Here is a 25,069-nt window from a genome sequence, read left to right on the forward strand (position 1 = left end):
TATATGACTCGCAATCCAACACTTAGTCCCAAAATATACCACTATGCATAGAATACACATAATGCAACTGCAAGAGCCATGTACATTATATTACAATAGTTAAGCACTTTAATTGCATTTAATTCAGCCCGAAACATGGTCGCTCGAAAGTCTAACGACCATCATATGCCTCAAAATGAAAGGTGAAAGAGTGGTGAGCACCCATATCTCTTACACTAAGACGGTTGTACACAATCTCTCAAACGACCCCACACTTATTCACAAGCATATACTAGTGATACTCGGTTACTCAGACTTCGCTGGTGCCTAAATTTACCTCACATGCATTTAGTTGAACATGTGGCATGCAACAGTTTTGCCTAGTGTTTTCTAACAGTTGGGCAATTTGAATACGCTCCCAAAAATAACGAGATGAAGGGAATTGTAGTTTATCATCTCACAAATATCACAACCAACAGAAATGACACCACCAAGCCTCAATTATTTTCCCAGTTCCCCTTTTAGTTTAATGGGGAAATATCAATCTAATTAAACCTAACCTAGGGGACTGGGGGTGGGGATGCTGCTGCTACCAGCGAGATAGAGAAGAGATGAGTATTGAGAGAGAGAAGAAGAGGAAGACATTACCTGAGTGTTTGATCAATTCGAGCAGCAACAGTGAGATGAGGTGTGCGAGGAAGTGTGTTTAAGTTGAGAGGGGATAGATGATATTGGGGTTATTAGGCGTTAAGTGTAGTAAAAATATATCACTTACCTGTTGTGCGCTGAAGGGTATGCGACGCGTCCAAATTGGTTTCCAAATTCTTGAGGGGAGGTGACCTTGGTCGTGATGGCCAGTAGTTATTGCCTTGTGCAGTTTGTCTCGAATTTTTAGGCGCTAAGGGGGATGTTTTGCATCCACCCTATTTTCCCATATTTTGGAACGTTGTTTGTTTAAATAAACATATACAAGAGTTAACTCCTATAAAATAAAAATTAAGGAACTACTTAAAAAATTCAAGAATACAAAACGAATGGGAAAAATTAGTAAACTACGAAAAACAAAAGGAAATGCTTGTGTTACCTCCCAAGAAGCGCCTGATTTAAAGTCGCGGCACGATGCAACATGATTTTCAAGCGTCGGCCAAGTCCATCGAAGTCTTGTGACATGCAATGTCACCACCCCAATAATATTTTACTATATTCTCACTTACTAAGAATGTACCACCTGAACTTGTATCTTGCAATTCCACTGCTCCATGAGGCTTCACACTAACCACTTCAAAAGGACCCGCCCATCGAGATTTAAACTTTCTGGGGAAAAGCTTCAATCTCGAATTAAATAAGAGAACTTCTTGACCTTGCTCAAACTTGCGATGTTGGATGTGCTTATCATGCCACCTCTTGGTCTTTTCTTTATACAATTTGGCATTTTCGTACGTGTGCAATCGAAACTCATCAAGCTCATTGAGCTGTAGCAGCCTCTTCTCTCCGGCTAAATCCATATCCATATTTAGCTTTTTAATAGCCCAATAGGCTTTGTGTTCAAGCTCGACGGGCAAGTGGCACGCCTTCCTATAAACCAACTTATACGGAGATGTTCCAATGGGGGTCTTGTATGCATTTCGATACGCCCATAATGCGTCGTCAAGCTTTCTGGCCCAGTCCTTCCTATTTTCACTTACCGTTTTCTCCAGAATCCGCTTCACCTCTTTGTTTGACACTTCCACTTGACCACTCGTTTGGGGTGATAGGCAGTGATAACCTTGTGCTTAACTTAATACTTTGCTAGAACATTATTCAACAATTTATTCCAGAAGTGAGTTCCTCTGTCACTTATCAGCATCCTTGGTGTCCCAAAGCATGTGAAGATGTGCTTATTTATAAAGTTTACCACTACCTTTGCGTCATTAGTAGGAAGAGCAATGGCCTCTACCCACTTAGACACATAGTCGACTTCCACCAAGATGTACCTGTGACCATTAGAGTATGAGAACGGTTCCATAAAATCAATTCCCCAAATATCAAAGAGCTTTACTGCCAGAATACTTTGCAAAGACATCTCGTGCTTCTTCGTGATTGTTCCGGTTCTTTGGCACCTGTCACACTTTTTAACAAAGGCGTGTGCATCCTTAAACAATTTTGGCCAATATAAACCCAATTACAATACCTTTTGGGCAGTTATGTCCCCATCATGTGACTTTTATATGGAGAAGCATAACAGTCATGCAATATCGCATTCATCTCCTCCTCAGGGACACACTTTCGTACTAACTGATCTGCACACCGCTTATATAGGAATGACTCATCTCACAAGTAGATCCTCACATCATGTAGAAATATTCTTCTATTATCAGGTGGCATCACCCCACTCGTAATAAAATTCACGTAGTCTGCATACCATGAGGCTTCACTCGATGTGATTGCCAATAACTGCTTATCCAAAAATATTTCCTTAATTTAACCTCCCTCAGCCACATGGTTCCGATTTTCTAATCTGGACAAGTGATCAGTCGCTTGATTCTCTATTCCTTTTCGATCTCGGATCTCCAAGTCAAATTCTTGCAAAAGGAGGACCTAACGAATCAACCTCGACTTGGCATCTTTCTTTTCAAGCAAATACCTGATAGCTGAATGATCGGTGTAGATGATAACTTTGATTCCCATTAGATAAGATCTAAACTTGTCAAACGCCCACACCACTGCAAGCAACTCTTTTTCAGTAACAATGTAGTTCATCTGGGCTGGATTCAGAGTTTTGCTTGTGTAGTAAATGGAATGAAAAATTTTCTCCCTCTTTTGCCCCAAAATAGGTCTGATTGCGAAGTCACTCGCATCGTACATCAACTCAAATGGCTGCGCCCAATCCGGGGCAATGATAATTGGTGCAGTCACCAATCTTCCCTTCAGCTCCTCAAATGCTTTCAGACAGGCATCATCAAACTTGAAAGGGATATCTTTCTCAAGAAGCCTGCACATAGGAGAAGAAATTTTTAAAAAATCTTTAATGAAACAACGATAAAAACATGCATGGCCCAAGAAACTAGAAATTCCCTTAACGGATGTTGGTGGGGGAAATTTTTCAATCGCCTTCACCTTTGCCTTGTCCACATTGTGCCCCAAAACTAAACCTTCTCGTACCATGAAATGATACTTTTCCCAGTTTAGTACCAAGGTTGCCTCTTCATACCTAGCAAGCACTTAATCAAGGTTCATTAAACAATTATCAAAAGAACACCCAAACACAGAAAAATCATCCATGAAAATTTCTACAAATCTTTCAACCATGTCAGTAAGTTGCTCATCCACCTCCACAACAGATATCATAGAGAGCTCCTCATAATGGCGAGAAAGTTGGATCGCCTTGTAGACATTAAAAACTGCTTCCTCATTTTCCACCTTCATAATCATTTTTACCTCTCTCACTTTAATAATTGCATTACCTGTAGCCAAGAGAGGTCGTCCCAATATGATTGGAACATTTTTATCAGCCTTATAATCTAGTATAATGAAGTCAACTGGCAAGATAAATATTTCAATTTGCAGCAACACATCTTCAATCACTCCTTCAGGGTAGGCTATGGATCTATCCGCTAGTTGCAACATCACAGTGGTTGGTCTTGGAGCTCTCAGATCCACTTGCTTGAACAAGGACAAGTGCATTAGATTTATGCCTGCCCCATATCACAAAGAGCATGGCCCATGTCAATATTACCAATTCATACAGGGATGGTGAAGCTGCCAGGGTCCTTAAGCTTTTGAGGAAGCTTGTTTTGGACCCTCGAAGTGCACTCCTCAGTAAGTGCGACTGTCTCGAATTCAGTCAATCTCCTCTTGTGAGCCACTATATCTTTGATATACTTAGCATATTTTGGAATTTCACGGAGTACATCCACCAATGGAATATTTAATTGAACTTGGCTCAATATAGAGATAAATTTGTTAAACATGCGATTATCATTCTTCTTCTATAACCTTTTGGGGAAAGGTGGTGGTGGTCTTGCAGCACTCACTGGCTCTAAACTTGCATTATATTTCTTTGGCTCTGGTATTTCCTTAGGAATCAACTCCCCCTCAGGTGTAGGCTTATCTCTTTTTTTCTTTGGCGTTTCTTCCAATTCCATCCCGTTTCTGAGTGTGATTGCATTAACTTGAGGGTTCTTCTCTGTATCACTGGAAAGAGCGCCCGCAGGCCTGGTATTTTGATTTGATACTAACTGCCCAACTTGCCTCTCAAGATTTCTGAAATCGGTCCTGAATTGTTGATTGTCAAGCAACAACTTGTTCAACAAGTTATTCGTGCTCTCCTCTACTTGTTGGGGTGGCTTCTGAGGTTGATTAAAATTTTCTTTGGGCTCTATCATGATTCTGAGTCGGCTGATTTTAAGCCCTGGAGAAGTTAGGATGATTCTTTCAATTTGAATTGTAAGTGTTCCCATATTGTGCATGCTAATTTATCGGACCTCTGCTCTGTTGCCCCACATAGTAGATAGATTCGGGATTCTTAGGGCACATGTCACTCGTGTGACTGTCACCACATAATTCGCAGTAAGTAGACATCTGTTGTACATATTGCATCTGTTGTGTTTGGTGCATTGTCATTCTATTTATCAGATTTGCCAATTTTGCTATATCTGCTCTCATGGCTGAGAAGTCATCAAGCTCAATTACACTGGTTGCTTTCTGTTTATGTGCTCTTTGTGATTCCCCATCTCCTTGCCAATTATGATCATTAGAAGTTGTTTAGCAGGAGCTTGATTTCATAATACGGTCTCGCCATGCAACTACCCCCACAAGCTGAATCAAGATTCATCTTTGATGTCTCATCTAACCCATCAATAAAAGTGTGCCCCAACACTGCATCAGTCTGACAGTGATTTGGGTTGTCTCTGAGTAGCTCCTCGTATCTTTGCCAAGCTTGATTAAGTGTCTCTCCATACCGTTGTTGGAACCCTAGAATCTGGCTCCTCAATGACTTTGTCTTTTTAGTGGGAAAAAACTTAATTAAGAACTTTCTTGCTAAATCATCCCAAGTGTGGATCGAGTTCGCGAGCTCCTTTTGCAACTATTCTTTGGCTTTCCCAAGCAGTGAAAAGGGGAAAAGTGTCAGCCTGACATAGTGCTTGGAAACATTAGGATAATTGTAAGTATCCATAATTTTCAGGAAGTTCTGAATGTGTCGATGTGGGTCTTCATGAGATAGATCCACATATTGCCCTATGGACTGAATCAGCTGCACCAAGTACTGTTTGAGTTCAAAGTGACCCGTGATATCAGGGTTCACAATAGCCTGAGTCATATTAGCAAGATTGGGCCTTGCAGCTTTTATCACCGGACGCTCTTCATTACCTAACATCTCTATTGGATGTGGTTGAACTACAATGTCCAACTCTCTTTCTATTCTAGTTCTAGATTCGACTTCCCTCCTCACTCTGTGAAGTGTTCGTTCAATTTTAGGATCAAGAGAAAGGAGGTTGTTTGCGCTTCTACTACTCCGCATTCAAGAGAAGTGCATGCGTTAACACAAACAAGGCAAACTGAAAATTAAAACTTGAACAAATAACTAATAAAAGCTTAACTCAGTCAAGTAGCTAATTTTCAAGTCCCCGGCAATGGCGCCAAAAACCTGTTGCGACCAAACACACATATAAGTATACGTGGTCGTCAAGTAATAAAGTAGTGAGTAGAGTATCGTTCCCACAGAGACTTATGATTAACTTTTGACTGATTCAACTCAAACAAATTATCTATTCAAGGGATTTTTCTCAAAATGAGTAGGCAATTAATTAATAACCAAAGAAAGTATCAAACAGTTAAACTAGAGATCGACTAAAATATGTAGGCAATTGCGGATAACAATCAATAGGAGAGGATATTTGAGGGCCATAGGCTAGCTAACAATCTTGTTGCATTCTCGGCTTAAACTGACTAATTGATTTATCTAGTTTGTTGATTCACAGGGTTAATGTTACTCGTAAGAATCTATCGATTTATTGCTCGCCTATTCAAGTTAACTTAATGCCTATATGTCTATGGAACTAAGACTAACAAGAACGCATTTACATTTCCTGTGTTTCCAACCAAGCAAGACAATTAGGTATATTTCTATACTAATTGCGAATCCGTTCCGCGATGCCCGAGTTCAAGAACTTGCTCTATTTAATCCTATAAGCAATCTAAAATTCTCACTTTTGAGTGCAACTCCAGATTCATAGATAGTATTCCACTGTTAGCTACTCAGCAAAATAATTAAAAATAGATTAAATAAACAACCCAATATGATAAAATCAAATTCGTCAATTGAAACTTCAAACGTCAACACTCATGTAGCACCCATGACCCCAAAACTAACGAGTTTAGCCATGCATGCTCATGGTAGCAATATCAAGTATTTCCCAAGAATACATAAAATTCAATAAAAGAAGGAAAAAGTAAGAACTCAAGACGAATTCCGTGGTTTTCAAACTCTGTGATGGCTTTTCTCCTCTTCCCCGTGTGTTAGATGACCTAAAAGAGGTATTTTTGACTTATATATTGCATACAAAAGTCGTGGGTCAAAGTTTTCCTTTTCCTAATTCAACTCAACTTGAGAGATTGATGCTTTTCCTTCATCTCTGTTGTGCCCATGTGTGGATGCTAAGGCGGATGCCTTAGCCCGATTTCACTGCCAAGGGTGCACCAAATACACTTTTTTTTAGGTTGGATGCGACACATCCACCTTCTTCTCCTATAGCTGGAGAACATTGTTTTTTCATATTTTTGCACTTTAAACATCCTAAATCATCGCACACAACTCAATTAGTCATAAAACTAATAATTAACACATGTTGGATAGTTTAAAGATCAAATAGCACCAAAAATTGATTAAAACATAAGTCAAGTAACATTATAACATATAGAAATATGCCCACATCACGTTACAAAGAGGAGAAGCGTACATTTTATACGTAACAAAGGAAAAAGACCAAATGCATATGCTGCGTAAACTTAAGTAATTACCTATTGAAATTTGAACACCTAAACTCTTCTAAATATGTATATATTGAACACATTTTGCTGACTTGGCATAGCATGTATTATTCACTCTCTTTGAGAGCGCTTGGTATCTCAGAAATGGGTGGTCCATTTTTCTTTTCTTTTTTCTCTTTTTTCTTTTCAGTGAATATAAATCAATTTTTTTTTAATTTATTAAAAATAACAATATTTTCTATGGCGTCGTCGACCACACTTGGCACATCAATGACTTTCAAATCCAAGGGATTGCTTGGAAGATGACTTATATAATTTTCTATATACCACAACGACAAAGGAAGATTGGCTTTCTGACTAATATTCCAGTACATAATAAAACATTTGCTTCTGAATCATACATCAATTATTAAGTCATCTACATGACGTCGTACAAATAACACGCTACAAATCCACTACTCCAATTAACGCATAGCCCAAAACACTAATAAAATTTGAAGAGATTATATTTATCATCTTATGGCCAAAGTTTATCTTCCTATTAATATTTTCACGAGAATAAGCATAAAAAAATAAATATTGAAGAGGTATATATTAGTTCAATTATGCATACCTGATACTTAGATATAATGTTACGCAAAAACATATCAAGTGGAAGATATTATCGTATGTCTGTAAAGTCCATGAATTCCATAAGAACAAAGTGAGATATCCTTAAGGTTGTTGTAAATTTTACGGAAAATACTTGATCACGAAACTTGTAGGGAATTCTTCAAAGCTTGAGGCGTGTCAAAAACATTGTCCTTAAGGATATTTCACCCGATTTGGGTGTATCCCTCAGGATTCAACAAGCTCTTCTAGTGTAAAATTAGGAGCATAAACTGACAAAGATTTATTATTGATAGAAATCAAGCAAAAGGAAGGAGAGTATTTTCTGTATACTTAGTCTCACTCAATAAAAGGAATAATCTTGTCCATCTTCAGACGAAGAATGGAAATGTATATATGGTTATGGAAAGATAAGAATATTATAATGACTAATTATTGATCATGGGCTAACGGCTAGAAAAAAATAACTACCCATTATGTGAAATATTAAAGACACACTAAATACCAATAGAAATGAATATAGACATTTTAAAGCAAGAATTTGAACACTCCCGTTTGAGATACTAACTCATTTTCTAACATAATAAAACATTTGCTTATGAATCATACATCAATTATCATCTCCATGACGTCGTAATTAAAGAGAAACTATGGATGAGATGACTGAATTGTTTTTCTTCAGTACTTTTTTTCTTTTTTTGAGTTCATTGCCTACTACCTTTGTACAATTTGAACCACTCTGCAGTCTGCACTATGATACTCAAAACGGCACAAACAGAGTAGCAATCAAGTAATTCACAGGTTATAACCTACTAGTTTTTCATTTTCCGGTTTGCAGTATATCTTCATTTTTGGCTGAGAACATTGAAAGATTTGATGAGAAATAAAGGAGAATGATTTTTATTTATAAGAGATAAATGTCTTCCAACAACTGTTGGCTAGAGCCATTATGCTATACAAAAATCCATTTGATCATGTTTGGTTTGGAACATGAATATTATATTTGTCAATGTTCAACTTGCACAATAAAAACTGAAACTTTAGTTCCATCACCTTTGTGATGATATTGTGAGTTGTACTTGATAGCATAAACGTGCTGTCGTTGTATATTTGCTCTGATTAATCTATATTTCATGCATAGATGAAGCTTTCAAGTTGTTGCAATTATAATCACAAAATTATTTTTTTGTAAAAGAAAAAACTTTATCTAAGTATGAAAGTCATTAAACTATTCTTTGTAACGAAAGAGACATTTTACATGATACTTAAACAAAGTGAATGACTTTTGGGTTACAAAGAAATTGTTTGATGACTTGATATGATACGTAGATAAAGTTGAATGATATTCTTTCTTGCAAAAAATAGTTTAGTAAGTTTATGTGGTACGAGATCAAGTTGAGTAATTTTTATGTTACAAATATAGTTTAGTGATTTTAGTTGTAATTAAGTGAAAATTAAGTGACCATTTATGTAATGTGGCCCTTTAAAGCCCAACCAGATTTTATTTTAATAACTAGTTAATTTGTTCGCGCCTTGCGCGATCGTAAAAAGTTAAAACATGGCTAAATAAGTAATGGCATATAAAAGAAAATCAATCTCTACTTATAAAAAATTTCTTTCACGATATGAACTATTACAATGTATAATGACATATGAGAATTGGTAAAATTATATTAATAGTGAAAAGTCTTTTACACTATTAAAAATTAAATTTTAATCTTTACTCACTGAAAGTTCTAACTTGATAAAATACCTCGTACTTCATCTAAATGAAGTGAATCATCCATAGTACTCCACTATCTAAGAGACGAAAACAATGCTTTAAATAACAACTTAAAAAATTAAGAATAATGAATCCAGTTTTGGTCTTACTAAATACTAAAATAATATAGGAAAAGGGTGATGATTATTAAAAAAGCTTACTAAATACTTGCTATTGGTAGTGCTTCTTTCGCTTTGGGTTAATATGGCTTCACTAACACTATTCTTAGCCTCTACCTCAGGTTTTGTATCCTTGTATCCATTTTAGTTGCCGCAAAAATAAAGTTATGTAAAGCATTTTGGCCCCCAATAATGTTATTATCGATCAAAGATTTTGCTGTCAAATTAGATTCAACCGCAATATAGTTTTTTTAAACTGAAAACAGGTTATATTAGTATGATATGGAATAACCAATTTCATGTTTAGCATAATACCAACGCTCTGGTCAACATACCATTCAGCAAATGCCATTTTTTAATGAAGATGACTTGGGACTATTTCAAAGGCTACCGGACCATATTAAGCAAGAACCATAAGCAGAAATGACCATGTCTCAGAACTTTATTAATAATAAAAGCTATAGTTATAACATTTATAGCAACAAAGATTTATACAGCAGAAATCAAGCATGTGGCACCATCAACTTTATTTCAAGGCATCTCATTCTATAGTATTGGAGGGTTTGAAACTCTTATTAAGCTAGCCTTAAATCATTTAAATTCTATTTCATTCTAATATAAGTACAAAGGAAATAAAAGATCTTCTTCACAGACAAAAAAGAAATTCAGGGCTTCCCAGAATCCGAGCAGAAGTGGCTACCACAAGTAAACCCATTGGACACCCACAATGATAATTGGTTCATGAGATTTTTCTTGGCCTCACCTCCCAATATCAACCAAATGGAGCAGCAGAATTATACTTTTAGCTTCTCCATCAAAAGATAGTCGCATTTGATGTTTCTATAAACCCTCCTCACAAATAGATTTGAGTCCAAAATTCCAATAGCACCTGAATTTGAATGACCAAACTGACATGGTTGATATATAGTAATATATTAGCTAGAAAAAATGCCATGACATTTCGCTAGAACTCACACAACCAGTATATTAAATATGGGAGAAATGGTTTAAATAGAACTTGTATATATACTCACTGCAAAAAAATCCTAAGCCAAGATAAAATTTAAAATTTTGTACACATCTAAGGTAGAAATTGGGAAGGAAGAACCTTGACATCTTAGCCTTAACATAATAGTAGTAATATACTGAGCACAGGTAGACAGATAATTGTAGAGAAGTTAGTAAGAAAATATGTTGTCGTAATGGTGTTACAGATAGTAACAACACTATAATGAGAATTAGGAAGAGCAAAGTCATAAACCTATAAGCATAATACATATGCAGAAACTAAATTCAACGAATCAAGATAGTGGAAGAGCCGAAATTCTAAAACAGATCCATGATGATGCATGAATCTTTCCATTTTATAGAAGTGTACAAATATTTCAGGAAAAAAAAAAAGGAAACTTATGTCACATAAGCACATATAAAAAGGTTTAGATGCATAACTTACGTGTTTGATGTCAAATGCCCACCATACTTAAAACTTGATCCTTCTGTGTTCCTATAAAATAATAACAGCAAAGTTTCTCCAATAAATCTGAAACAACAATAGGAAATAGTCTTTTGGCAAAAAATAAAATAAAAAAACCAATAGTAGTTTTAATGCTCGTGAAACAGCTAAATAACAATCAAAACTAATTGAACAACAAAAGCTAAAAGGACTACATCATACTTACACTAATTCCAACTGAAGCGAAGCACTTACTGATACCATATTCAAGAACATATAAGAAAATTTACCATTCACATAGATAAATAATATGCTCCCAATGTGATTACAACTCAAAGTTTATCCCACAAAATTCGATACCTTCTGATTCCATCAAAATGCACATTGAGAAGAAAACAAAGAAGAAAGCAAAAGGATGCAGGATGGACAGAAAATAGGCTAATAAAAATGAAGAGGCATAGGACGCACACCAAAAACTGAAAAGAATTAAATAAAATATAGCTGACCGAAAGACCAAAATACATAATTGCCTCTTTCAGTTTAAAAATTTGGCATTTACTATGTTGAAAACTTTAAGAGGTTCAAAGGAAAACAAAAGAACCAAAATTTTTTAGAGGGGCAATATATAGAGTGAAAAAGGCAAAAAAGGCCGAAAAATATAATAAATAACATTCATGAAAAGATTTGTGATGCTACTTCGAAAAAAACTCATGATATCTAAGTTGTAAGCGAAGGATGAAGAAATGCAGAGATGACTAATTAAGTTTTAATTTATCACAACTGTCACGACCCCAATTTTCCTCCGTAGGATGTCGTGATGGCACCTAGTCTCTAAGATTAGGTAAGCCTAATAATTTGCGGAATAAATAAATAATAAATTAAACTCCAATCTCAACACATGATATATAATTATAAAATTGCGATTTCATAATTTACAACTCCCAAAACCCAGTGGAAACAAGTCACAAGTTTCTAATAGCAAATACTAAGTGTCTTTATACATCAGAGTCTAAAGAGAATAAGGAAAACAACATAGTAAGGATAGAGGGGGACTCCGAGGTCTACGGACGCTCGCAGATCTACCTTGAAGTCTCTACGTGCGGTCCAACTCATTGGTATCTGGTCTGGTGGGAAGAACCTAGATCGGCACAAAAAGATGTGTAGAGTGTAGTATGAGTACGCCACAACGGTACCAAGTAAGTGCCAAGTCTAACCTCGGTAGAGTAGAGACGAGATCAGGTCAGGGCCCTACTGGTTTAAAAGAAAAGTAAGACAGAAGATATAATAATATTTTGAAATGACTGCGAATTTAAAACAACGAGAAGTTTCAAAAATTAAAAGCTCAGCAATTAGAGGTAACAACAGAGGCACTCCCGAGGTACCGCCTCGCAGTCTCAAATATAAATATGCATGACCGGGGAAGGGGGAGGGGATCTCCCGAGGTACCGCCTCGTAGTCCCAAAGTAAATATGCAGTACAGGGGGATCTCCCGAGGAACCGCCTAGTAGTACCAAAGTAAATATGTAGTAAACGGAGATCTCCCGAGTAAATGCCTCGTAGTCCCAAAGTAAATATGCAGTACAGAGGATCTCTCGAGGAACCGTCTCGTAGTCCCAAAATAAATATGCAGCAGATAACCGAAGGAACAATGAATTTACAACAAGAGATCTTACAGTTAAAGATTTAATTCAACTCAAGGGAAGTAGGTAATTCAATTAAGCATGTTGTACAAATTGCAAGTAAGAGTTAAGACACGTAGACATGCGATACTAGGCTAAACATGATCACTACATATGCTAAGGCAACTTAATTAAGGAATTTTAAAGAAGACAACTCAGCAAGAATCGAAATTTCCATAATTAGCTAGTGTACGCACTCGTCACCTCGCGTACACGACGCTCACATATCTCAAGGTGTTACAACAGTAGTAAATCCTAAGGGGATTTCCCTCACACAAAGTTAGACAAGTTACTTACCTCAAATCTCACTCAATCAATCGATAAGGATGACTTTTCTTCGATTTTCCGACTCCGAACGGCCCAAATCTAGCCAGAAGAAATTACATATCATGAATACAACTACAATAAACTAATCTAAATGCTGAAACTATGACTTAAGCAAAGAATCAAAAAATTATCTCAAAAGGTTGACCCGCGCCCACATCTCAGAATCAGGTAAAAATCGCAAAATACGAACACCCATTCGATATCGAGTTCGTTCATACCAAGATTACCAAAATCCGACACTAAGTCGCCACTCAAATCCTCGAATTAAACTCTCCAAATCCCTAGCCTCAGACTCCCAAATTTTACCTTAAACACACACAATCTAGGTGGGAAAATCGATGGGGAAACAAGAATATTGATCAAAAATAAGTACAAGAGACTTACCTCAAGAAATCCCTCGAAAAGGCTCTCAAAAATCGCTCTAGACTGAGTTTGCAAAGTCCAGAATGAGAGAAATCACGAAACCCTTCCATTTTAAACACTGCCCTAGGGTTCCGCTTCTGCGGTCCACTTAGCCGCACCTGCGACACTACTTTTGCGAAAAACACAACCGCTTATGCGGTTAACTACTGGAGCTGGGCCTTCACTTCTGCGGTCTTCACCCTCGCATCTGCGCAACTGCAGGTGTGGGACTCCCTTCGCACCTGTGCACTCTCCGCATCTGCGCCAATCTTCTCGCTTCTGCGGGGCCATGACTGCATCTGCGGGCTCAGCTGGACAGCCCCAATTCCGCTTCTGCGGCTCGAAGGCCGCTTCTGCGGTTGTCGCAACTGCAGCCTAAAATGCGCAGGTGCGATTACAACAGACACAATAAAGCTTTAGCCATGCTCCAACTCCAATTTTTGATTCGTTAACCATCCGAAAATCACCTGAGACCTCAACCAAACACACAAACCTGTCCTAAAATATCATACAGACTTAGTCGAGCCTTTAAATCATATCAAACAACGCTAAAAATATGAATTACACATCGATTCAAGCCTAATAAACTTTAAAACTTCGAAAACCTATCAAATCAAGTCTGATTGACCTCAAATTTTGCACACAAGTTATAATTGACATTACAGACCTATTCTAACTTCTAGAATCAGAATTCGACCCTAATATCAAAAAGTTCACTCTCGGTCAAACTTCTCAAAAATTATCCCATTTTTCAACTTTCGCCAATTGATGCTAAAATGACCTACATACCTCCGATTCAACATCCGAACACGCTTCTAAGAACAAAGTCACTCTACGTAGCTATATGAATCGTCAAAACTCTATTCTAGAGTTGTCTTCACATAATTCAACTTACATTCAATTCCCACGACTTAAACTTCCATTTTAGGGACTATGTATCCCATTTCACTCCGAAGCCAAAAATAAATCCTCCCGGCAAGTCATGTAACCACAAAAATAAAATAGAGGGAGCAATAAATAGGGGCTCGGGGCTAATTCTCTCAAAACAACCGGCCGTGTCATTACATCCTCCCCCTTTTAAAACTAACGTTCGTCCTTGAACGAGTATAGAGACATACCTGAAGTGGTGAAAAGACGAGGATAACGGCTGCGCATATCATGCTAGGTCTCCCAAGTCGCCTCCTCGACCGGATGACCCCTCCACTGAACCTTCACAGACGCGATGTTCTTTGACCTCAACTTTCGGACCTGCCTGTCCAAAATGACCATTGGCTCCTCCACATAAGATAGATCCTTGTCCAACTGGACTGAGCTCAAGTCTAACACGTGAGATGGATCCCCGTGATACTTCCGGAGCATGGAAACATGGAATACTGGATGAACTGCAGAGAGACTAGGTGGTAGTGCAAGTCTGTAAGCCACCTCTCCAACCCTCTCAAGAATCTCAAAAAGCCCGATATACCTAGGGCTCAACTTGCTCTTCTTTCCGAACCTCATAACACATTTCATGGGCGAAACCCGGAGCAAGACCCGCTCCCCAACCATGAATGCAACGTTGCGAACCTTCCGATCCGCTAACTCTTCTGCCTGGACTGGGTTATATATAGTCGATCCTGAATCAACTTAACCTTCTCCAAGTTATCCTGAACTAAGTCTGTACCCAATAGCCTAGCTTCGCCTGCCGCAAGTCGAAAAAGCTGATCCCAAACACCCTAAAAGTCAATCACACACGCACGAAGCATATCCTCTAATATCTGAATAGTGCGCTCGGACTATCCGTTAGTCTGAGGGTGAAATGTTATGCTCAACTCCATACGAATACCCAACTCATGCTGTACGGCTCTCCAGAGCCGTGATCTAAAGTGTGTACCCCGATCAGAGATGATAAATACCGATACGCCATGAAGCCTGACAATCTCGCGGATGTAAACCCGAGCCAGCTGTTCCGAAGAGTAAGTAGTAACCATAGGAATGAAATGAGATGACTTGGTTTATCTATCCACAATCACCCAAACTGCATTGAACTTCCTCTGAGTCCGTGGGAGCCCAACAACAAAATCCATAGTGATTCGCTCCCATTTCCACTCTGGAATCTCTATCCTCTGAAGCAATCCACCCTGTCGCTGGTGCTTATACGTCACCTACTGACAATTTAGGCACCGAGCGACATACTCCACTATGTCTCTCTTCATCCGCCTCCACCAATAGTGCTGCCTCAAGTCCTAATACATCTTTGTGGCACCTGGGTGAATGGAGTATCGCAAATTGTGAGCCTCCTGGAGAATCAACTCATACAAACCATCTACATTAGGCACACCTAGCCTGCCCTGTATCCATAATACACTGTCATCTCCAATAGTGACTTCCTTGGCATCAACATGCTAAACCATGTCCTTAAGGACAAGCATATGGGGGTCATCATACTGACGCTGTCTGATACAATCATAAATAGAAGACTAAGAAACCACACAAGCCAAAACTCGGCTAGGCACGGAAACATCCAATCTGACAAACTGGTTGGCCAAGGCCTGAACATCCAAGGCTAAAGGCCTCTCTGTGACTGGTAGATATGCTAAACTGCCCATACTCTCCGCCTTGAGACTCAAGGCATCAGCCACCACATTGGCCTTCCTGGGATGATAGAGAATGGCGATGTCATAATCCTTAAACAGCTCCAACCATCTCCGTTGCCGCAAGTTAAGATCCTTCTGTTTAAACAAATGTTGTAGACTCCGGTGATCGGTGAAAACCGCACAAGGAACACCATACAAATAGTGCCGCTAGATCTTCAAGGCATGAACAATAGCTGCTAACTCAATGTCGTGGACAAGATAATTCTTCTTATGCACTTTCAACTGTCTGGAAGGCAATTACCCTACCATCCTGCATCAACACCACGCTGAGATCAATGCGCGACGCGTCACAATACACCGTAAAAGGACCTCGATTCAGTAAGCAATACTAACACTGGGGATATAGTCAAAGCAGTCCTGAGCTTTTGAAAGCTCTCCTCACATTCCTCGGTCCACCTGAACGGAGCACCCTTCTGGGTCAATCTGGTCATAGGTGCTGCAATAGACGAGATACCCTCTACAAATCGACGGTTATAGCCCTCCAAGCCAAGGAGATTCCGGATCTTCATAGCTGAGGACGGTTTGGGCCAACTCTGTATTACTTCAATCTTCTTTGGGTCTACTTTAATCCCTTCACTCTATACTACATGACCCAAAAATCCCATAGAATCTAGCTAAAATTCACACTTCCAAATTTTTTGCGTGCAACTTCTTTTCTCTCAAGGTTTGAAACACAGTCCTCAGGTGCTGCTCATGATCCTCTCGACTCCGGGAGTACACCAGAATGTCGTCAATAAACACTATGATGAAGGAGTCAAGATAGGACTGGAATACACTGTTCATCAAGTGCATGAACGTTGATGGGGCGTTGGTCAGCCCAAAAGACATCAGAAGGAACTCGTAATGACTATACCGAGTCCTGAAAGCAGTCTTCGGGATATCCGGCTCCCGAATCTTCAACTGATGATAGCCTGAACGCAAGTCGATCTTAGAGAATACTCTGGCACCCTGAAGATGATCAAATAGGTCATCAATATATGGCAATGGATACCTGTTCTTCAATGTAACCTTGTTCAACTGGCGATGATCAATACACATTCGCATAGAACCATCCTTCTTCTTCACAAACAATACAGGAGCACCCCAAGGCGATACACTGGGCCGAATGAAAACCTTATCGAGCAACTCTTGCAACTGTTCCTTTAACTCGTTCAACTCTGCTGGGGCCATCCGATAAGGTGGAATAGAAATTGGCTGAGTGCCCGGTAACAAATCAATGCCAAAGTCAATATTTCTGTCGGGCGGCATGCCCGGAAGATCCGCTGGAAAAACATCTGAATAGTCCCTCACTACCGGAACAAACTCGTTGGTAAGAGTATCAACACTAACATCTCTCACATAGGCCAGATACACATCACACCCCTTCTAAACCATTCGCTGAGCTCTAAGAAATGAAACAAACCTGCTAGGAACATGATCCAAGGTACCTCTCTACTCTAGCCATGGTAGACCTAGAATAGCTAGCGTCACCATCTTGGAATGACAATCAAGGATAGCCTGATAGGTCGACAACCAGTCTATGCCCAAAATAACATCCAAATCCACCATACTAAGCAATAATAAATCGGCTCTGGTCTCAAAACCACTAAGACAATCAAACACGACCGATACACACGATCAACAAAAGTAGAATCACCCACGGGTGTAGATACATAAACATGTGAACACATAGAATCACGGGATACACCCAAATACGAAGCAAAATAAGATGACACGTAGGAATAAGTGGAGCCTGTATCAAATAAGACTTCTATGACAAACCAGAACAGTACATGTGATAACAGAATCTGATGCAGCACCTCTGTCCTAACAGAAAGGGTGTAATATCTAGCCTGGCCTCCCCCTCTAGGGCGACTTCTATATGTCCGAACTCCACCTCTAGCTGGTTGTGCAGGTGGGGTGGTAGCTGGTGCTGTAACCATAGCCTGAGGACCTAATGGAGCAGGCGGTGCCTGAGAAATCTGTGGAGGTGCACCCCTCCTAAATATGGGGCAATCCCTCACCAAATGACGAGTGTCGCCACACTCAAAACATGCTCTCAGAGGACGTGGCTGCTGCGACTGGCTCGGGCCTGATCGACTAGACTGACAACTAAAAGCACCCCGTACAGGAGGTATATTAGACATTGGCGGTGCATAATAGGGATCCTGAGGCCTAGTAGTGGCCGGAGCACCGCTGGCGGCTGGAAGTGCTGAATGAACAGGGCAACCCATATAACCCTTGCCCTGACGAGCTGCCGCTGGGGCACGAGTACCACTGTAAGTGCTAGACTCTCGAGACCTCTTGGCCTCTCTATCCTCTCTATCCCGAGTCAGCATACCCTCTAACTTCCTAGAAATCTCTACTACCTGCAAGTACGTGATATCCATCTCCAACTCTTGGGCTATGCTCAATCTGATACTGGGGTTGAGCCCCTCAATAAATAGACGAACCCGCTCTCGAACCGTAGCAACCAAGGCTGGTGCATGCCTAGCCAAATCACTGAATCAGACTGCATACTCTGACACGATCATAGCACCCGGGCGCAACTACTTAAACTCTACGCGTCAAGCATCTTTGAGACTCTGGGGAACATACTCTCTCAAGAATATATCTGAGAACTGAGTCCAAGTGAGTGAAGTTGACTCAGCCGGACTATCCAACTCGTATGCGCGCCACCACTGATAGGTCGCTCCTCTAAGCTGGAATACAGTGAAACAAACCCTACTAGTCTCCGCAATACCCATAGTGGGGAGGATACGGTGGCACTCCTCAAGAAAACCCTGGGCATCCCCTGACGCCAAGCCACTGAAAGTAGGAGGGTGGTACTTCTTGTACCTCTCGAGCCTGAGCTGCCCCGCCTCAGAAGCTGCTACCCTAACCTTGGGCTGAACTGGAGCTACCAGCTGCATCGGTATGATCTCTGGATCCTGGTCTACCCGAATCCACTGCAGTACAATCCTGCCTGAGCCAAGGTACTGAACATGCTTAGAAACTGGGCTAGAGTCTCCTGGAGGGCTGGTGTAGTGACATGCATCTTAGGTGCCTGTCTTCCAATCATAGCTACTGGTGGCTCCGCAGTAGTAGCTCGTGCGGGTGCTCTGGCTACACCACGTGGACATCCCCGGCCTCTACCCCGGCCCCAGCCTCTCGCAGCTCTAGCAGGGGGCGCAGGTGTCGAATAGAAAGACAACCGTTTAGAGTCCGAAGTCAAAAATCTCGCACGATAAGGAATCAAAGAAAGTGAAACTTTTCATAACGGTTCCATAGCCTCCCGAAGATAAGTACAGACGTCTCTGTACCGATCCATGAGACTCTACTAAACCTGCTTGTGACTCATAATACCTATGAACCTAGAGCTATGATACCACCTTGTCACGACCCCAATTTTCCTACATAGGATGTCGTGATGGCACCTAGTATCTAAGACTAGGTAAGCCTAACAATATGCGGAATAAATGAATAATAAATTGAACTCCAATCTCAACACATGATATATAAATATAAAATTGCGATTCCATAAATTAAAACTCCCAAAACCTGGTGAAAACAAGTCACAATCTTCTAAGAGCAAATACTTAGTATCTTTATATATCAGAGTCTAAAGAGAATAAGGAAAACAACATAGTAAGGATAGAGGGAGACTCCGAGGTCTGCAGACGCCGGCAGATCTGCCTTGAAGTCTCCACGTGTTGTCCAACTCACTAGTAAGTGGTCTGGTAGAAAGAATCTAGATCTGCACAAAAAGATATGCAAAGTGTAGTATGAGTATGCCACAACGGTACCCAGTAATGCCAAGCCTAACCTTGGTAGAGTAGTGACGAGGTCAGGTCAGGGCCCTACTAGTTTAAAAGAAAAGTAAGGCAGAAGATATAATAATATTTTGAAATGATTGCGAATTTAAAACAACGAGAAGTTTAAGAAATTAACAGCTCAGCAATTAGAGGTAACAACAGGGGCACTCCCGAGGTACCGCTTCGTAGTTCCAAATATAAATATACACGACAGGGAGGATCTCCCGAGATACTGTCTCATAATCCCAAAGTAAATATGCAATACAGGGGGATTTTCCGAGGAACTGCCTTGTAGTCCCAAAGTAAATATGTAGTATAGGGGGATCTCCCTAGTAAACGCCTCGTAGTCCCAAAGTAAATATGCAGTACAAGGGGATCTCTCGAGTAAATGCCTCGTAGTCCCAAAGTAAATATGCATTACAGGGGGATCTCCCGAGGAACCGTCTTGTAGTCCCAAAGTAAATATGCAGCAGATAACCGAAGGAACAACGAATTTACAGCAAGAGATCTTATAGTTAAAGATTTAATTCAAATCAAGGGAGGCATGTAATTCAACTAAGCATGTTGTACAAATTGCAAGTAAGAGTTAAGACATGTAGACATGCAATACTAGGCTAAACATGATCACTACATATGCTAAGGCAACTCAATTAAGGAATTTTAAAGAAGACAACTCAGCAAGAATCGAAATTTTCACAATTAGCCCGTGTACGCACTTGTCACCTCGCGTACACGATGCTCACATATCACAAGGTGTTACAATAGTACCAAATCGTAAGGGAATTTTTTCCACACAAAGTTAGACAAGTTACTTACCTCAAATCTCGCTCAATCAATCGATAAGGATGCCTTTCCCTCGATTTTCCGACTCCGAATGGCCCAAATCTAGCCAAAAGAAATTACATATCATGAATACAACTATAATAAACAAATTTCTAGTTCACTCAGACCCAAATCGCCCCAAAAAGTTGACCCGGGCTCACGTCTCAGAATCGGATAAAAATCACAAAATACGAATACACATTCGATATTGAGTTCACTCAGACCCAGATTACCAAAATCCGACACCAAGTCGCCATTCAAATCCACAAATTAAACTCTCCAAATTCCTAGCCTCAAACTCCCAAATTTCACCTTAAACACACACAATCTAGGTGGAAAAATCAATGGGGAAACAAGAATATTGATAAAAAATAAGTACAAGAGACTTACCTCAAGAAATCCCACGAAAATGCTCTCAATTATCGCCCTAGACCGAGTTTGCAAAGTCCAAAATGAGAGAAATCACGAAACCCTTTGGTTTTAAACACTGCCCAGGGGTTCCGCTTCTGCGGTCCACTTAGCCACACCTGCGGCACCGCTTTTGCGGAAAACACAACTGCTTATGCGGTTAACCACTAGAGCTGGGCCTTCACTTCTGCGGTCTTCACCCTCGCATCTGCGCAACCGCAGGTGCAGAATTCTCTTCGTACCTGCGCATTCTCCGCATATACGCCAATCTTCTCACTTCTACGGGGCCATGACCGCATCTGCGGGCTCAGCTGGGCAGCCCCAATTCTGCTTTTGCGGCTCAAAGGCCGCTTCTGCGGTGTCGCACTTGTGGCTCAAAATGCGCAAGTGAGATTACACCAGACACAATAAAGCTTCAGCTATGCTCCAAGTCCAATTTTTGATCCGTTAACCATATGGAAACCACCCGAGGCCTCCAAGACCTCAACCAAACACACCAACCAGTCCTAAAATATCATACGGACTTAGTCGAGCCTTTAAATCACATCAAACAATGCTAAAAATATGAATTGCACATCGATTCAAGCCTAATGAATTTTAAAACTTCAAACTTCTACATCCGACACCGAAACCTATCAAATCAAGTCCGATTGACCTCAAATTTTATACACAAGTCATAATTGACATTACAGACCTATTCCAACTTTCGGAATCAGAATCCCCGATATCAAAAAGTTCACTCCCGATCAAACTTTTCAAAAATTATCCCATTTTCCAACTTTCGCCAATTGACGCTAAAATGACCTACGGACCTCCGATTCAACATCCAAATACACTTCTAAGACCAAAATCACTCTACGGTGCTATAGGAACTGTCAAAACTCCATTCCGGAGTCGTCTTCACACAATTCAACCTACGGTCAATTCCTACGACTTAAACTTTTATTTTAGGGACTATGTGTCTCATTTCACCCCAAAACCAAAAATAAATCATCCCAGCAAGTCACATAAACACAAAAGTAATATAGAAGGAGCAATAAATATGAGTTTGGGACTTATTCTCTCAAAACAACCAGTCGGGTCATTACAACAACGTATAACTACGACGTTGTCCAGGATCATCTCCTGTATAAATAACTGGAATACTTGCTGCTAGCACCACCACCTTTCGACGTGTATTAAAATAATGTATCAGAATTTCCCGCTGTTCTCATGGTATCTACAAAACAAAGTGTACTATCATAACCCAAAATCCAACCTAAACAAATTCCGAGTAAAAAAGAGCTAACAAAGAGAAACGTCCAAGTGTCCGCTCTTTTACTGAAAATGAATATTCAAAATGTTCAAATATTACTCCAACAAATTTCAAGAGTTCCCATCTCAATCTGAAATGAGAAAGGCACCATCTTTGCCTCACTATGTATCCGTGTGAGAAAGGCAAAATTTTACCTCATTACATATCCGGATGAGAAAAGCAACATCTTCATCTCATTATGTGTCCAGAAAAAATTGACGGGACATTTTATCCATGCATAAAATGTTAGATGAAAGTTTTACTAAGTGAACATATTCAAGATTAAGTAAATCTTACAAATTGAACAATAAAACAATCAAAAGATGCAAACTTTATTGCTACATATCAACCTAAAGATGAAGAAAAATCAAGAATATGAGACAGAGAAATATTTCTCTTAGATTCAAATAATTATATAAGTTTCACGAATAAAGAACAATATCAATTAGAGTTGGGCACAATACTTCTTTTTCCTCGGAGAAGGAAAGCGAGAAGAGAGATAATTCTTGACTGGTGGTTCGTCCTCTCTTTTCTACTACTTTTGTTGTTCCTTTGTGCGACGATCATATAAGTACAATTTTGAGTTTGACCAAGAATCTCTATATACCTCAGGTTACTGGCAAGTATAAACACAATGGAAACAAAAAAAATTATGTCGCTTTTAACATACTAAGCATACTTCAATATAATTATAAAACCTATATATGCTGCAAACACCAATTTCAGATGCTATTTTCATTTTTCCTTCTTTTTCACATTTTGTTAATACATAAATTTCAATCTCAAGATAAACAATGTAAAATCCAAATCCAAATAAAAAAGAAGAAAAATAGCAGGAAAAAATTTCATCCGAATCGACATTCTCGGACATATTGGCTCTAACGACTGTAGTGCAAGGTTGGGGAAAACCAATATAAAGGCCTGCAATAGAAGAAGCCATCGGGCAGCTCAAACACAGACTGAATCAGCCCCTGAAATGATTTGAAGAATACAGTGGTAATGTACCTCAAGAAGAGGACCAGTAATATATATATAGTTCGCTTCAAACCAGTTTCAAGCTACTTCCCCATAACAGTGAAAGGCCATATGCAGTGTCGAATGCACGTATCTCCTCCGAACAATTAAAATGACAAAAGACAAATATACTTGATCCACGGTCTGGTAAATTAATATTAAGGAGCAGCCTCCTTAAAATAGTCTCATAGGGATGTAGTTAAGAGAATGATTTTACTTCTTACAGTTCCTTTCCTTCACCTATTTCCTTTTCTACAACTCCTATATTAAATACATGTATGATCTTTAAGCATAACACAAAAGGGTAGAACAGGAAAAGTATAGTAGTGGTAATATTACAAAACTCTATATTTAATGATACTAATCTATCGAATCACAAAAGAGTTAAGCAGAACAAATATAATAATACTAATCTTCTAATTAGAGGCGGACCTACATGGAAATGAGAGGAGTCAGCGAAACCCACTAACCTCGACAAAAACTGTGTATATATATATATATATATATATATATATTTATATATACATCAAGGACCCCTCAAATAATTTTGATGTGCTCCCTCAAGCAGAAAAGCTGAACTGCTCCGTTGGTTTAATAAGTTGCATTATGTCCTCCCTCACCATAAGACTTGGGCTCGAGGCCCAATACCAGTTCTCTTTTTTCATTTTATTTGTTTTTCTCTTTGAATTCAACATAGTGTAGTATCCTGTATTTAGTGATCAACTTATTTTTTTTTTTTTCTAAGTTAAATGAACAATAATTTAGTACTAGTACCTAGAAGGGGATAAAATATTCTATTAACAAAAAGCCAATCACCTTCTTTATCCTTATATCTAAGTTTATATAAGTATTATCACTTTCTTGACATGTATAAAATTAAGTAATTCACCAAAACTTTCCCCAAAACAGTAATTAAAAACTCCAAAAACCCTTATGCTTTCAAGGATCACTTCGGCAAAGTAGCAAACATCTCTCGATTCAACGACAGTGATGAGACTCTGCTTGGATTGCTTAATAGACCTTTAATCTTGATCTTATTTGACTAAGTTTTTTTTATATTTTTGAACATTCTTTCGGTCATTGACTCATATTCATTAAGTTTTCAAGGAGTTAGTGCGCCAAGGGAGACACTTAGTAGAAGTAAATAATTATTTAATAGGTAAATACTTATAGTATTTCAGAATATTAACAGATTTAATTATGAATTTTGAAAAAAATATTTACAGATTTAATTATGGATTGCGATACAATCATAGTAGCATTGATATTTTTTTTTTTTTTTTTTTTGTATTTTTGCAAGTTGCAAGTTAAATAGAATCTTTAGATCCTTAGTTATTGATTAGGGAAAACTATAGTATTGTAGAATATTTAAAGATATTGTTCTCGAACTTTGCTCGGAAAGAAATTATCAGTAATAGAACATTCTTCAACTCCATATTAGCGACACATTAGTATCAATTGTGAAAAAATCATAGTAGTGAAGAATCTTTGGATTTTTTGAAAGTGTTTTAGAATTTGTACATCCTTAGTTATTGATTAGGGGACAAAAGTATACTTTCATAGAATATTGACATTATAAGTTCTGATTTGGAGGAAAAAAATAATAGCGAAGAAAGTTTGGACTGTACCTCATACTTTTTTTATACTTGTTTGTCCACACCAATACAATTAAATTAGAGTTCATACAAGTTAGTAAGAGTCAAATATATAAGAATAAGTCGTATATAAATGATAAATATTAAACTTTGAAAGAATTACAGACCGCCAATTATGGAGCGAATATTTGAAACAGTGGTCGGGTGATGGTGTTCTTCGGATGTCTTCGT

The 25,069-nt window shown here is 38.9% G+C and overlaps 1 protein-coding gene and 2 long non-coding RNA genes across 3 annotated transcripts; 1 reads left to right on the top strand and 2 right to left on the bottom strand.

Moving 5' to 3' along the window:
- Positions 1–1,112: 1,112 nt before the first annotated feature.
- Positions 1,113–4,343, bottom strand: LOC138895455 (uncharacterized). Its single transcript, XM_070180142.1, has 7 exons — positions 3,955–4,343; positions 3,705–3,900; positions 3,224–3,621; positions 2,603–2,950; positions 1,874–1,952; positions 1,665–1,767; positions 1,113–1,474 (listed from the first exon to the last, which is right to left on the bottom strand). The coding sequence occupies exons 1-7, from the start codon at positions 4,341–4,343 to the stop codon at positions 1,113–1,115; spliced, it is 1,875 nt and encodes a 624-aa protein (XP_070036243.1).
- A 5,663-nt stretch (positions 4,344–10,006) lies between these two features.
- Positions 10,007–23,537, bottom strand: LOC108948465 (uncharacterized). Its single transcript, XR_011409618.1, has 3 exons — positions 22,037–23,537; positions 10,892–10,942; positions 10,007–10,327 (listed from the first exon to the last, which is right to left on the bottom strand). It is a non-coding gene; the product is annotated as an uncharacterized lncRNA (long non-coding RNA).
- On the top strand, positions 11,550–22,193 carry LOC138896459 (uncharacterized). The gene is made up of 2 exons (XR_011409619.1): positions 11,550–11,654; positions 22,012–22,193. It is a non-coding gene; the product is annotated as an uncharacterized lncRNA (long non-coding RNA).
- Positions 23,538–25,069: the final 1,532 nt, after the last annotated feature.

This window comes from Nicotiana tomentosiformis, chromosome 7 (assembly GCF_000390325.3).
Source record: "Nicotiana tomentosiformis chromosome 7, ASM39032v3, whole genome shotgun sequence".
NCBI classification, from domain to species: Eukaryota; Viridiplantae; Streptophyta; class Magnoliopsida; order Solanales; family Solanaceae; genus Nicotiana; species Nicotiana tomentosiformis.

What these genes read in the sequence shown, in the direction of transcription:
- LOC138895455 (XM_070180142.1), bottom strand. Translation starts at nt 4,343, where the DNA reads ATGATAGAGCCCAAAGAAAATTTTAATCAACCTCAGAAGCCACCCCAA. An exon ending in CCACCACCTTTCCCCAAAAG is followed by an intron (nt 3,901 to 3,954) that starts GTTATAGAAGAA and finishes CTCTATATTGAG; the next exon opens with CCAAGTTCAATTAAATATTC. An exon ending in ACCGATCATTCAGCTATCAG is followed by an intron (nt 1,953 to 2,602) that starts GTATTTGCTTGA and finishes TAATGGTCACAG; the next exon opens with GTACATCTTGGTGGAAGTCG.